We start from the raw sequence: 14,922 nt of genomic DNA on the forward strand, positions 1-14,922 counted from the left end.
TCACTTTATACATTACTGTCCCCCAGTGGCCTAACCTATAACCTGACCCATCACTTTATACATTACTGCCCCCCAGTGGCCTAACCTATAACCTGACCCATCACTTTATACAATACTGCCCCACAGTGGCCTAACCTATAACCTGACCCATCACTTTATACATTACTGCCCCACAGTGACCTAACCTATAACCTGACCCATCACTTTACACATTACTGCCCCCCAGTGGCCTAATCTATAACCTGACCCATCAATTTATACATTAATGCCCCCACAGTGGCCTAACCTATGACCTGACCCATCACTTTATACATTACTGCCTCCCAGTGGCCTAACCTATAACCTGACCCATCACTTTATACATTACTGCCCCCCAGTGGCCTAACCTATAACCTGACCCATCACTTTATACATTACTGCCCCCCAGTGGCCTAACCTATGACCTGACCCATCACTTTATACATTACTGCCCCCCAGTGGCCTAACCTATGACCTGACCCAAGAAGTGCCAGTAAACAAAGTCTACTGTGTAGAGATTCAGAGATTCCCAAACTCGGTCGTCGGGATCCCAAGGGGTGCACATTTTGGGTTTTTGCCCCCCCACCCCCCACACGACACAGATGATTCAAATGATCAATGCTTGATGATTAGTTCATTCTTTGAATCTGCTGTGTACCAAGACTTTACATGTTGCATTTATATTTTTGTTCAGTGTGTATAAGTATGTGGACACCCCTTCTATTAGTATAAGTGTATAAGTACATAAGTAAAATCGTCTGTCCTCGGTTGCAACACTCCACTACCGAGTTCCAAACTGCCTCTGGAAGCAACATCAGCACCATAAGGGTATTTCTGAAAGCTTAATGAAATGGGTTTCCATGGCCGAGCAGCCGCACACAAGCCTTAGATCACCATACGCAATACCAAGCATCGGGTGGAGGGGTGTAAAGCCCTCCGCCATTGGTCTCTGGAGCAGTGGAAATGAGTTCTCTAGAGTGATGAATCACGCATCACCATCTGGCAGCCAGACAGACGATACTGGTGACATATTAGTTTGTAGCTCACACGGTGCGGGTTCTACAGGCGATTTCATTACGATTTTGTTGTCAGGATCTTCTCGTGTAGAAAAAGGCTGCTTTTAGTTTCAGAGGAAGCTTGTAAGATATATAATAGACGGAGGTTCTGAGGAAAGTCGTTTTTTACCAAACCTGCTTTGGTCCAGATGCAAGCGCATTTTGGCAGGTCATGACTCGACCTTCGCCTCTCCCGAGCCCGTTGGGGAGTTGCAGCGATGAGACAAAATCGTAATATCACGAAATTGGGGGGAAAAAATGGGTAAATTACGAAAAAATAAACATGAACAAACTTGCAAAGAGGAGGACTATCCATACCAAACTTTAGACATTATTCTTCTGCCCCTGGCTGAGAATAGAGAGAAATATGGTCTCTCCTCTTGCCCTGGAAGAGGTGGTCTCCACTGATATCTCTTAAACAATGTAATATGGTCTCTCCTATTGCCCTGGAAGAGGTGGTCCCCACTGATAGACCATCTCTCAATCAATGTACACTACGCTTTGGTCCTATTATTCCTCAAACAATATCTATTTGGTGGAAAATGTAACTGGGAATCAAAATGGCATACCCATACTCCTATATTTCACAATGATGCTTTGCGATCTGGAGGGTGGCCTTTTGCTTCCCCTCAATGGTCCAAATATGGAATCTGTACCCTTACAGATATTTACAACTTAGGTCAGATATGCTGGCGTATGCAGTCCCTTAGGAAATGCAACTACCGAACCATCCTATGATAGGATATATAAATACATTTCCTGGGCTCCTGAAAGGACTGATCTTTATATATAAACAACTCTTGGAAAGCTCATTCTAAGCATTAAAAAAGTATGGTCCACAGATCTAAATGAATCTGAACAACCTTTAAACTGGAACAGAATATGGAAAAATATGACCTTGACATCCTGTAATCCGAACTATCAATTTACACATTTTAACTTTGTTCCCAGACTATTTTTAACACCAAGGAAAAGTTTTAAGATGAAATTGGCGCCAACTGTTCACTGAAACCTGTAGGAAACATACTGAAAGTCCCATAGAATAATGCTGTTTCTTAATGTTCTCTGAACTATTTGAGAACATTTCCAATGTCAAACCAGTTGGAGAACGTTCCTAGAACATTACCAAAATTGAAATGAAATGTAACCATATTTTAACTTTTAGGAAACATTCTGTTTAAGTAATAAAGTACCACTTTGTCAAGTTCCTTAAATGTGACCGACCACCTCGATTTGGTCAAATTTGAAATTGCGTTTTTTACTTTGGATAGAAGTAGAGACTCAGAGCTACAACATTGTGTATCATACACTGCAGTTGAGGAATAATGGGAAAGTCATTCTGCTTTGAAACTTGATTAACTTGTAACCTCACTTTCGAGAAAATGACCCTTGAATATTTTGGCACACCTACTGCAGAGTTCCTCTTTGTCTACACCCATTCAGCATCGTTCACACCCTCTCAAGTCATAGCCCCACCTATCTCTTTAACGATTCACATCGTTAAAGAGTGAGTAAACAAGGAAACAGATCATACACGTAATGTTAGGTAGCGAGCCAGCAAACTAACGTTCGCTAGCTAACAGTACTCTTTAACTTACAATGAAAAAACTACTTTCTGACAAAATGTGAAACTTATGATATCTGAAAATGTAGCTACTCTTACCCGTATACATGGCTGAACACTTCACGGCAGACTGGAACCCCTATAACTCCGTTGTTTTTGTACAGCTTGTTTGGCCCGCGCGTTGTCAAGTCACTCCGGTTCATACTGACCGTGTGCAGAAAGTAGTCCATCACAACTTTTTCCCACTGATCTTTCTCAATAGTGCCTGCTAAATTCAGGGCAGCAATGTTTTTGAGAGCAGTAGAAACACTTTGGCAAGTTGATCAACTTAATAAAAAGCAGAATTACTTTCCCATTGTTCCTCAAATGTAGTGTATGATCTACCATTTTGTAGCTCTGAGTCTCTACTTTTATTCATTGTAAAACAAATACCATTTCCCATTTTGCTACATAAGACCAAATCCAGGTGGTGAGTCACCTCTGTTGTTGTTGTTGTGGTTGTAGGGTATTCTGGCCGTACTCTACATTATCCCAACAGACATCAGCACGCTGATCAACTACTTCAGTTTCGCCGTGTGGGGTTTCTACGGTCTCACAGCTCTCGCTCTCATCGTCATGCGCTTCACCAGGAAGGAACTCAAGAGGCCAGTCAAGGTAAGACTAGATTCACATTGTCATACATCCAAGTCCTGTATATTAATTTTTGTATTTAACCTTTATTTAACTGGGCAAGTCAGTTTAGAACAAATTCTTATTTTCAATGACGGCCTAGGAACAGTGGGTTAACTGCCTTGTTCAGGGGCAGAATGACAGATTTTTTACCTTGTCAGCTCGGGGATTCTATCTAGCAACCTTTCAGTTACTGGCCCAAAGCTCTAACCAGTAGGCTACCTGCTGGTTACTGGCCCAAAGCTCTAACCAGTAGGCTACCTGCAGCCCCTCATCTCTTGGCTATTGGAAGAACAAAGTTATAACTATCAGGTTGAGCTCATGGATGGTCAGTCCTAACATTCATAGCTCTGTCTATACATTTTAGAGTGGTTACATTTCTCCAGCCACATCCCTCAGCTGGTTACCACAACAAATGGGGTGGTAACCGCTTTGATGTTTTTCTGAATCCTAGATTCCCTTAACCTGTTTTTAGAGCAATACTGTACCAGATCTCTTCCTGTGAGACTGACAGGTGGCTATGTCCTGGTTGTCCCCCAACAGTGTCCCATGGCCATAGCAGCGCTGGTGGTGATAGTGTCCTGCTACCTGGTCCTAGCACCTATCATAGACAAGCCAGAGCTGGAGTATCTGTACTGTACCATCTTCATCCTCAGCGGTCTGCTGCTCTACTTCCCCTTCGTACACCGCAAGTTCAGCTGGACACGCAGGGTCATGAGTGAGTAACGACCTACTGCTCAGAGTTGTTGACACTTGAGGGTTGGAGAGATCCTTTATCCCAAAATAGCCCCCTGTTCCCTGTGTAGTGCACTAGAAGACAACACTGACTGTGTCCCAAATGACCCCCTATTCCCTTTGTAGGGCACTAGAAGACAACACTGTCTGTGTCCCAATAGTCCCCTATTCCCTGTGTAGTGCACTAGAAGACAACACTGCCTGTGTCCCAAATAGCCCCCTGTTCCCTGTGTAGTGCACAAGAAAACAACACTGCCTTTATCCCAAAATGGACCCCTATTCCCTGTGTAGTGCACTAGAAGACAACACTGTCTGTGTCCCAAATAGCCCCCTGTTCCCTGTGTAGTGCACTACCCTATGGGCCCTGGTGAAAGGTAGTGCACTATAATATAGGGGATAGGGTGCCATTTGGGAAGCAGACACTATTATCTTCTGCAACTTGGGTCTTTTTTAATGTATCAAAATGTTTTATTCCTCGGTGAGGGTACTGGGGTTCTTCCCCTTTAGATAATTCCAGTCATTGTGGAGTTCAACTCAAAAGGTCACAGAGCCGATAGATCATGCTGTGATTGGGCTGATGTCACCTTTATTAACCTTTTTTATTAAAGTTATGTATTATTAACCTTTAATTAGCCTGATTGGTCCAATCTGACCTTTAACCTCTCACCTCCCCTGCAGGGCCAATCACCATGTACCTCCAGCTGCTGATGGAGGTCGTTCCTCCTGAGAAAAACTAATAGAGGAAGATAATAAACAGCTTAAACTGACTGATGTGGACAAATGTATTTTAGTGCATCCCAAATGGTATGTCACGAGCGTCTAGGACCAGTAGATATGTGAAATCAGGAGCAGGAGACAGAGGGCCGGAGCAACTGAGTTTTAATAAGAAATACCAGTCGCTATAGCCGTTGGGCACAGGGCGTGTAGCGAAGTCCGCCAGGAGAAAACACTTTTCTCAAAAAAAACAAAGAAGCGCACTGAAAAAACAAACAGCGCGCGGGGCGCAGCCCGGCAATATAATGACTTCTCAATCGGATACAATACAACTGTCCTTCGTGAACAAATGAACAATCCCGCACGAGAACCCCAACTGAAAATACACATTAAATAACCCCCCACTAATGACAAACACAAAACAGGTGCGGGATAGACAGACAAAACCAACAGACACAGAAACAACGATCGGTGGCAGCTAATAGGCCGGCGACGACGACCGGCGAGCGCCGCCCGACCGAGGAGGGGCGCCACCTTCGTTAGATACTGTGACATGGTACCCTATTCCCTGTGGTGCACTACCCCATAGGCCCTAGTCAAAAGCAGTGCACTTTTGACTAGTACATAGGGAATAGGGTGCCATTTCAGACGCAGGCTTAGAAAACACAGACTGTCACATAATGTTCTGTACTGTCTCATAATGAAGGTACTGTACTGTCTCATAATGAAGGTAAGGTACTGTCTCATAATGAAGGTACTGTACTGTCTCATAATGAAGGTAAGGTACTGTCTCATAATGAAGGTACTGTACTGTCTCATAATGACGTTACTATACTGTACTGTCTCATAATTTCAACAAAAAAAAAACATTTTATTTCACCTTTATTTAACCAGGTAGGCAAGTTGAAGAATAATAATAATAAGTTGAGAACAAGTTCTCATTTACAACTGCGACCTAATAATAATAATAATAATAATGAAGGTAATGTCTCATAATGAAGGTAATGTACTGTCTCATAATGAAGGTATTGTACCGTCTCATAATGAAGGTACTGTACTGTCTCATAATGAAGGTAATGTCTCATAATGAAGGTAATGTACTGTCTCATAATGAAGGGACTGTCTCATAATGAAGGTAATGTACTGTCTCATAATGAAGGTACTGTACTGTCTCATAATGAAGGTAATGTCTCATAATGAAGATAATGTACTGTCTCATAATGAAGATACTGTACTGTCTCATAATGAAGGTAATGTACTGTCTCATAATGAAGGTAATGTCTCATAATGAAGGTAATGTACTGTCTCATAATGAAGTTAAGGTACTGTCTCATAATGAAGGTACTGTACTGTCTCATAATGACGTTACTATACTGTACTGTCTCATAATGAAGGTAAGGTACTGTCTCATAATGAAGGTACTGTACTGTCTCATAATGACGTTACTATACTGTACTGTCTCATAATTTCAACAACAAAAAATTACTGTCTCATAATGAAGATAATGTACTGTCATATAATGAAGGTACTGTCTCATAATGAAGATACTGTCTCATAATGAAGGTAATGAACTGTCTCATAATGAAGTTAATGTCTCATAATGAAGGTAATGCCTCATAATGAAGGTAATGTACTGTCTCATAATGAAGGTACTGTACTGTCTCATAATGAAGGTACTGTACTGTCTCATAATGAAGTTACTGTACTGTCTCATAATGAAGGTACTGTACTGTCTCATAATGAAGGTACTGTACTGTCTCATAATGACGTTACTATACTGTACTGTCTCATAATGAAGATACTGTACTGTCTCATAATGAAGGTACTGTCTCATAATGAAGGTACTGTGCTGTCTCATAATGAAGATAATGTGCTGTCACATAATGAAGGTACTGTCTCATAATGAAGATACTGTCTCATAATGAAGGTAATGAACTGTCTCATAATGAAGTTAATGTCTCATAATGAAGGTAATGCCTCATAATGAAGGTAATGTACTGTCTCATAATGAAGTTAATGTCTCATAATGAAGGTAATGCCTCATAATGAAGGTAATGTACTGTCTCATAATGAAGGTACTGTACTGTCTCATAATGAAGGTACTGTACTGTCTCATAATGAAGGTACTGTACTGTCTCATAATGAAGGTACTGTACTGTCTCATAATGAAGCTAATGTCTCATAATGAAGGTTATGCCTCATAATGAAGGTAATGTACTGTCTCATAATGAAGGTACTGTCTCATAATGAAGGTAATGTACTGTCTCATAATGAAGGTTATGCCTCATAATGAAGGTAATGTACTGTCTCATAATGAAGGTACTGTGTCATAATGAAGGTAATGTACTGTCTCATAATGAAGGTAATGTACTGTCTCATAATGAAGGTTCTGTACTGTCTCATAATGAAGGTAATGTACTGTCTCATAATGAAGGTACTGTACTGTGTCATAATGCTGGAAATGCTGGAATCCTGTCTGTTTCTCTCCTATGAGACTATCGCCAATATAGATGGTCTATATAATGCCCCTCTGTGTTTAAACTCTGCTTAGGAGGACATATTTGCTTTTAGGACACTGCCAATATATGTTGAAGACACAGAGGCTCTGCTTGGCAGGTTGGCAGCAGCTGATAATGAAGGTAGTGTATCATAATCAGACAGAGGATCTGCTTGGCAGGTTGGCAGCAGCTGATAATGAAGGTAGTGTATCATAATGAGACAGAGGCTCTGCTTGGCAGGTTGGCAGCAGCCGTCTACACGGTCTGGATCCCAAACTAATTGACTGGATACAGGAGGTCAACGTCTGCATCTCAAATCGCACCCTATGCCCTAGGAAACGGGGCGCCATTTGAGACGCTGACAATATGCTGTTCTTGTACATGACTAGAGAGAACATAATAGACCAAAATGATGTCATTATTTTTTACTTGTCCTCGACATTGTTTAAAATCCCTCATGTTTGCGCTGTTCAAGCACTTCTATATTATCTATGGTTTTAATAGTTATTTGACAAGTTAAAATACATATTTGTCCCTTGTTGTCTTCTATCTCGTCCACCAGCGGCCAGTTGAACCTGGGGACATGGTTAATCTTATACTGCCTACTGTGTGATGTCACTCTAAACTGAATGTAGATTTTATACTACTGAATTCAACGTTTCAAAACCTCTTCTCTTCTTGGACTTGAAAAGTAGATAGTGAGTTGTTGTGTTTGTGAAAAAATGGCTTTCCCTTCAATTGTAATTCAATCCCACAAATCAATTCATTTTTGTCATCTTATAAAAAGTTGACAGTATCTGTTTACTAACCACAAACATCAATCACTTTCCTCAACTTTAACCTTCACCCCCAGTTTAATCACCATCATGAACTGCGTTGATAGAGGCTATGGTGAGATCAGTCATCCACAACAGTAGGTGGCGTAGTAACACAACACACCGGAAACACTGTTCTTCTTCTACGCCCTTGACCTTCCTGCTCGTATGACGACACATCAAAACAATAACATTTGCTGATGTGGACTTTTTGTTTCAGAATAACATGATTGTAAATGAGAGAATAAAAGGATGAATACGGCTCTGAGACACTGGAAGGAAGCCGCGACGGTCATACTAGCTGCTGGTACGAGACATAAACTCACTGTAGATAGTTTGACAAGGTGTGTCGATAAAGGCACCTCTACACCTGTGATCAGTGGACATCCCAACTTGCCTGACAGGTTCGCCTTCGACTATGAAGTGTTGTTGTTGAAACGAAGCGGTACGAGTGGTTTCATGCCGAATGCTTATGTCTTTCCCGGCGGTATGGTGGATCCGTCAGATTTCTCAAGTCAATGGCTTGATCTTTATAAATCTTTTCGGAGCTCACTGAATTTTGGACTGGGATTTGTGAAACAGCCTCCGGAGACGAGACCTCCTATCTTCTCCACGGACAGAAAGAAACTGGGTTCTCCCGTTCCAGGAGACGTCGCATTGAGAATCTGTGCAGTGAGGGAAACGTTTGAGGAGTCAGGTGTACTTTTAGTCGTGTCAAAAGAGGAAGAGAGTATTTTACTGAATAACAACATCGAGAACAACAGATACAGTCCGTCTGAATTAACCAGAATAACCGATCTCTGTGACAAGAGTGAATTGGCTAAATGGAGAGTGTTGGTAAACGAGAACCCCTGTAACTTCATCAGGATGTGCAGGGAGCTGGAGTGTCTACCTAACATCTGGGCTCTGCATGAATGGGGTAACTGGCTGACCCCTACTGGTGTGTACGGGAAACAGAGGAGGTACGACACGGCCTTCTACATCTGCTGCTTGCAGGAAACACCACCTCACACCCTACAAGACCAGAAGGAAATTGTGCACTTTAAGGTGATACCATAGCTTAGTAAGGTGAAAGTGTATTTTATTGTGGTGTTTCAAAGTGTTAAGCGACTCTGTATTCATTCGTGATGTATTCATCAGTTCATAATATTGTTGTAAACTGTTCATTTAATCTTAGTTGAAACTAAACCCCCTCTCCATCCCTCTCTCCTCCCTCTCTCACCCCCCTCTCTTCCCCTCTCCCCCCTCTCTCTTCCCCTCTCCCCCCCTCTCTCTTCCCCTCTCCCCCCCTCTCTTCCCCTCTCCCCCCTCTCTTCCCCTCTCCCCCTCTCTCTTCCCCTCTCCCCCTCTCTTCCCCTCTCCCTCCCTCTCTCTTCCCCTCCCTTCCCCTCTCTTACCCTCCCTTCCCCTCTAACTTCCTGTCTCTTCCCCTCTAACTTCCTGTCTCTTCCCCTCTCCCTTCCTGTCTCTTCCCCACTCCCTCTCTCTTCCTCCCTCTCCCTCCTCCCCCTCTCCCTCTCTCTCCTCCCCCTCCTCCCCCTCTCCCTCTCTCTCCTCCCCCTCTCTCTCTCCTCCCCCTCTCTCTCCTCTCTCAGTGGTCCACCCCCTCAGAGATCCTCCACAGCTACCAGGCCAGAAAGATGTGGATAGCCCCTCCACAGTTCTATGATCTCAGCCGTATGTGCCGGTTCCCCTCCCTGCAGGACCTCCACAGCTTCTCCAGACAGAGAGCTTCAGAGGGCTGTGAACAGTGGCTCCCTGTCCGCATGGTGTCAGACAGCTGCTACATATCCCTCCTCCCAGGTTAGGGTCTACATGAAGGGTCTGATTACTACATATCCCTCCTCCCAGGTTAGGGTCTACATGAAGGGTCTGATTACTACATATCCCTCCTCCCAGGTTAGGGTCTACATGAAGGGTCTGATTACTACATATCCCTCTTCCCAGGTTAGGGTCTACATGAAGGGTCTGATTACTACATATCACTCCTCCCAGGTTAGGGTCTACATGAAGGGTCTGATTACTACATATCACTCCTCCCAGGTTAGGGTTTACATTTACTTAATTCAGAGCGTTGTCAGATTGTCCGTTCGTGAATTCAGGGCCTTCTGCTCCCGAAGCGTTCAGAGAGCACACTGGACACTGGCCGAGGAGTAGGGTTGATTCGAGCGTTCTGACCTAACAACAGCAGTCAAGCACCCAAGCTAACTGGCTATGCTAACTGGCTATGCTAACTGGCTATGCTAACTGGCTATGCTAACTGGCTATGCTAACTGGCTATGCTAACTGGCTATGCTAACTGGCTATGCTAACTGGCTATGCTAACTGGCTATGCTAACTGGCTATGCTAACTGGCTATCTTCGGCTAGCTTGCTAGCATCTTCCAGACACAAATGAGAGAACACCCCACTCTGACCATTTTACTGGCCCAAGCACAGCTGGTTAGGCTGTTTTCATGTTATCCAGATCATTGGTGACTGCAACTGTGCTGCTAGCAACAAATTAATTACGATTTTCTTGGCAACGTTTACTGACACCGGCCATATTCAACGGGTGTTGAGCGTTCGTAAATTCGTCAGTTATTCTGGCTCTGTCACACTCAGACGAGAACGCTCTGAAAACAGAGTAGATAGCCAGAGTGAATTTTACAAACCCGTACTAAAACGGATGTACCAATAAACGTTCATTCTAGAAAATTAATGCTCAGTTTGTCGCACTCGCATTATGGTACCACGTATCGCTAGCAGCATTTTAGCCAAATAAAGATTGTTATACTAGCTGTTTAGTCTATGTTTTATAAAATGACAACTCGTTCTCATTCTGAGAAATTAGGTAGGCCATTTTAAATTCAACATGTGAACAAAGTGGACAGGCTAAAATGCTGTTAAAACAGTTGGAGACAGACAGGGTGCTGTGTTCATAACATTTCAACTGTTTTGCCTTGTTAGCTGAGTTCAGAACTTGTGAAATTATACCTTACATTTTAGCAGACACTCTTATCCAGAGCGACTTATAGTAGTGAATGCCTACATTTCATGAGTTTTTTAATTTTATTTATGTCATTTTTTTGTCCCCCGTGGGAATCGAACCCACAACCCTGGCGTTGCAAACATCATGCTCTACCAACTGAGCCACAGGGAATACCTTGATCCAAGTTGGCTAAACTTGGACTATAAAAGATTAGCTGGCTACTCACTAGCACGTGGGCCTGAGAGATTGTTGATGAGAACCAGTGTTATGTTCTATAACACCTGCTACATTATTAGTGAATGTGCATTATTCATGGTTCTGGTTAAATGTCTTAGTAAAAGGGTGTTTTTTAACATTTTTATAGTCAAACCTGAAAGAGATCAGTGATAATTGCGGGGGAAAAAAGCAGGTACAACTATTTTAATAAACAAATGAAATTATTAGTGGTTCTGATGGTTGTGGAAGGAATATATTCAGCCTCCATATAATATCACAAACTCTGAATTCATTATGTTATTGATGACTGTTTGCGGTGTATTTGATCTTTTTAATTGTACAACAAAGCTTATTTCGAGAAAACGTTTTAAAATATGGAGATGTATAATTAATTGCCCATATGTCCATTTGTTAGAAAAAAATCAAGATATGAGTTTCAGGCCATTGTTTTTTGTTTCTTTGTAAGGTACCCAGGAAAGGGCTAAAAATAAGCCATATTAATTAATTAATTAATCTCTTCTGAAATAAGGTTCATGAACTCCATAACTTGCTAACATCAGATAACGTACAGTAAATATATTAGCCATTTCTGAGACGGACTTAGATAATTAATGTGATGATACAGCAGTAGCAGTACAAGGATATAACATTTTTATCCAGTGCCCTTTATTCACGTGCCCTTTATTCACGTGCCCTTTATTCACGTGCCCTTTATTCACGTCGCCCCGCGCCCTTTATTCACGTCGCCCCGCGCCCTTTATTCACGTCGCCCCGCGCCCTTTATTCACGTCGCCCCGCGCCCTTTATTCACGTCGCCCCGCGCCCTTTATTCACGTCGCCCCGCGCCCTTTATTCACGTCGCCCCGCGCCCTTTATTCACGTCGCCCCGCGCCCTTTATTCACGTCGCCCCGCGCCCTTTAGTCACGTCGCCCCGCGCCCGTTATTCACGTCGCCCCCGCCCTTTATTCACGTCGCCCCGCGCCCTTTATTCACGTCGCCCCGCGCCCTTATTCACGTCGCCCCGCGCCCTTTATTCACGGTCGCCCCGCGCCCTTTATTCACGTCGCCTCGTGCTCTTTATTCACGTCGCCCCGCGCCCTTTATTCCGTCGCCCCGCGCCCTTTATTCCACGTCGCCCCGCGCCCTTTATTCACGTCGCCCCCGCGCCCTTATTCACGTCGCCCCGCGCCCTTTATTCACGTCGCCCCGCGCCCTTTATTCACGTCGCCCCGCGCCCTTTATTCACGTCGCCCCGCGCCCTTTATTCACGTCGCCCCGCGCCCTTTATTCACGTCGCCTCGTGCTCTTTATTCACGTCGCCCCGCGCCCTTTATTCACGTCGCCCCGCGCCCTTTATTCACGTCGCCTCGTGCTCTTTATTCACGTCGCCCCGCGCCCTTTATTCACGTCGCCTCGTGCTCTTTATTCACGTCGCCCCGCGCCCTTTATTCACGTCGCCTCGTGCTCTTTTGACTTCATGGAGGGTGATTTGGGCTACCAGCAAGCCGGCTTCCTCAGTTGAGAGAAAAGGAGATCTTTAGATTTTTTAATTGTTTTTTGTTTGTTATATTATTCTCCCGATGAATTTAGGTGGTTTTCTTCTCGTGTGAAGTCAAAACTGTCAATCTGATTTGATACGGTTACTGCCGGATGATCGTTTAACGTGTGTGTGTGTGTGTGTGTGTGTGTGTGTGTGTGTGTGTGTGTGTGTGTGTGTGTGTGTGTGTGTGTGTGTGTGTGTGTGTGTCTCCTCCTCTTACCAGGTGACGAGCTGTACCCAGAGGAAGGGTCGTGTCAGATGGATGTGACCCTGAACACAGACCAGAGCCTTGATGAGATACATCAGGGCTGCTCAGCACTGCACCGTATCATAGCCTTGGACCCCTACACCGCTGCTGCCGTCGTCACCATCACACCCAAATACAACCACCTGCTGCCCTTCACACGGTCCATCCTGAGAACCAGCAGTCAGCTCTGAGAGATGGATTGACACTCAAATGGAAACCCTATTTACAATTACTTTTCAGCAGAGATACACAAATATCTGGTCAACAGTAGTGCACTACATAGGGAATAGAGTGCCATAGGGCTCTCGTCTAAAGTAGTGCACTATATATAGGGAATAGGGTCCTATAGGGCTCTGGTCTAAAGTAGTGCACTATATAGGGAATAGGGTGCCATTTGTGACTTGACCCATGTATTGTACTGTACAGGCCTGCTGCTATGGTCTTGCTGCTGGTTTCCCTACTACTGTGTTCTACTACCTGCTAAAGGGTTCCCGAGTGGCGCAGCGGTCTAAGGCAGTGCATCTCAGTGTTAGAGGCATCACTACAGACCCTGGTTCGATTCCAGGCTGTATTAACTGACTTGCCTAGATTAAACAAAGGTTAAATAAATAAATGTATTACAATTCTGGGACAATGGAAATTTATCTGGTTTTCAAATACTTCAATGTATTATTTTTTGTCCATAATTGTACAGATTTATTTCATCAGTGTGTTTTGTATGAAACATTCTTTAGAACTATCACACCATTATACACTGAGTCTACAAAACATGAAGGACATCTGCTCTTTCCATGACACATGTAAGTCCAGGTGAAAGCTCTGATCCCTTATTGATGTTACCTGTTAAATCCACTTCAATCAGTGTCGATGAAGGGGAGGAGACAGGTGAAAGAAGGATTTTTAAGCCTTGAGACAATTGAGACATGGATTGTGTATGTGTGCCATTCAGAGGGTGAATGAGCAAGACAAAATATTTAAGTGCCTTTGAACGGGGTATGGTAGTAGGTGCCAGGGGCGGCGGTTTGAGTGTGTCAAGAACTGCAAAGCTGCTGGATTTTTCACACTCAACAGTTTCCTGTGTGTATCAAGAATTGCCCACCACCCAAAGGACATCCAGCCAACTTGACACAACTGTGGGAAGCATTGGAGATTACATGGCCCAGCATCCCTGTGGAATGCTTTTGACACAATGCCAGTCCATGCCTGACACATTGAGGCCCTTCCCGACACGCCGAGGCCCTTCCCGATGCGCCGAGGCCCTTCCCGACGCGCCGAGGCTGTTCTGAGGGCAAAAGGGGGTGGTGTAACTATATTTAGAAGGTGTTCTTAATGTTTTGTCGCTCAGTATGTCTAGCTAAAAAAATGCAGTATTTGAGTTGTACAATTAAAATATACTGCTCAAAAAAATAAAGGGAACACTTAAACAACACATCCTAGATCTGAATGAAAGAAATAATCTTATTAAATACTTTTTTCTTTACATAGTTGAATGTGCTGACAACAAAATCACACAAAAATAATCAATGGAAATACAATTTATTAACCCATGGATGTCTGGATTTGGAGTCACACTCAAAATTAAAGTGGAAAACCACACTACAGGCTGATCCAACTTTGGTGTAATGTCCTTAAAACAAGTCAAAATGAGGCTCAGTAGAGTGTGTGACCTCCACGTGCCTATATGACATCCCTACAACGCCTGGGCATGCTCCTGATGAGGTGGCGGATGGTCTCCTGAGGGATCTCCCAGACCTGGACTAAAGCATCCGCCAACTCCTGGACAGTCTGTGGTGCAACGTGGCGTTGGTGGATGGAGCGAGACATGATGTCCCAGATGTGCTCAATTGGATTCAGGTCTGGGGAACGGGCGGGCCGGTCCA

The 14,922-nt window shown here is 43.8% G+C and overlaps 2 protein-coding genes across 2 annotated transcripts; both read left to right on the forward strand.

The window, feature by feature from the left end:
- Window positions 1–3,224: 3,224 nt before the first annotated feature.
- LOC115203687 (b(0,+)-type amino acid transporter 1-like) lies at window positions 3,225–4,799 on the forward strand. The gene is made up of 3 exons (XM_029768613.1): window positions 3,225–3,291; window positions 3,850–4,024; window positions 4,720–4,799. Exons 1-3 carry the CDS (start codon window positions 3,253–3,255, stop codon window positions 4,776–4,778), a joined length of 273 nt encoding a protein of 90 aa, XP_029624473.1. The 5' UTR covers window positions 3,225–3,252; the 3' UTR covers window positions 4,779–4,799.
- Window positions 4,800–8,197: 3,398 nt separating this feature from the next.
- On the forward strand, window positions 8,198–13,699 carry LOC115203672 (nucleoside diphosphate-linked moiety X motif 19). The gene is made up of 3 exons (XM_029768596.1): window positions 8,198–9,115; window positions 9,664–9,871; window positions 13,019–13,699. The coding sequence occupies exons 1-3, from the start codon at window positions 8,321–8,323 to the stop codon at window positions 13,231–13,233; spliced, it is 1,218 nt and encodes a 405-aa protein (XP_029624456.1). The 5' UTR covers window positions 8,198–8,320; the 3' UTR covers window positions 13,234–13,699.
- Window positions 13,700–14,922: the final 1,223 nt, after the last annotated feature.

This window comes from Salmo trutta, chromosome 12, assembly GCF_901001165.1.
Source record: "Salmo trutta chromosome 12, fSalTru1.1, whole genome shotgun sequence".
In the NCBI taxonomy this organism is placed as follows: domain Eukaryota; kingdom Metazoa; phylum Chordata; class Actinopteri; order Salmoniformes; family Salmonidae; genus Salmo; species Salmo trutta.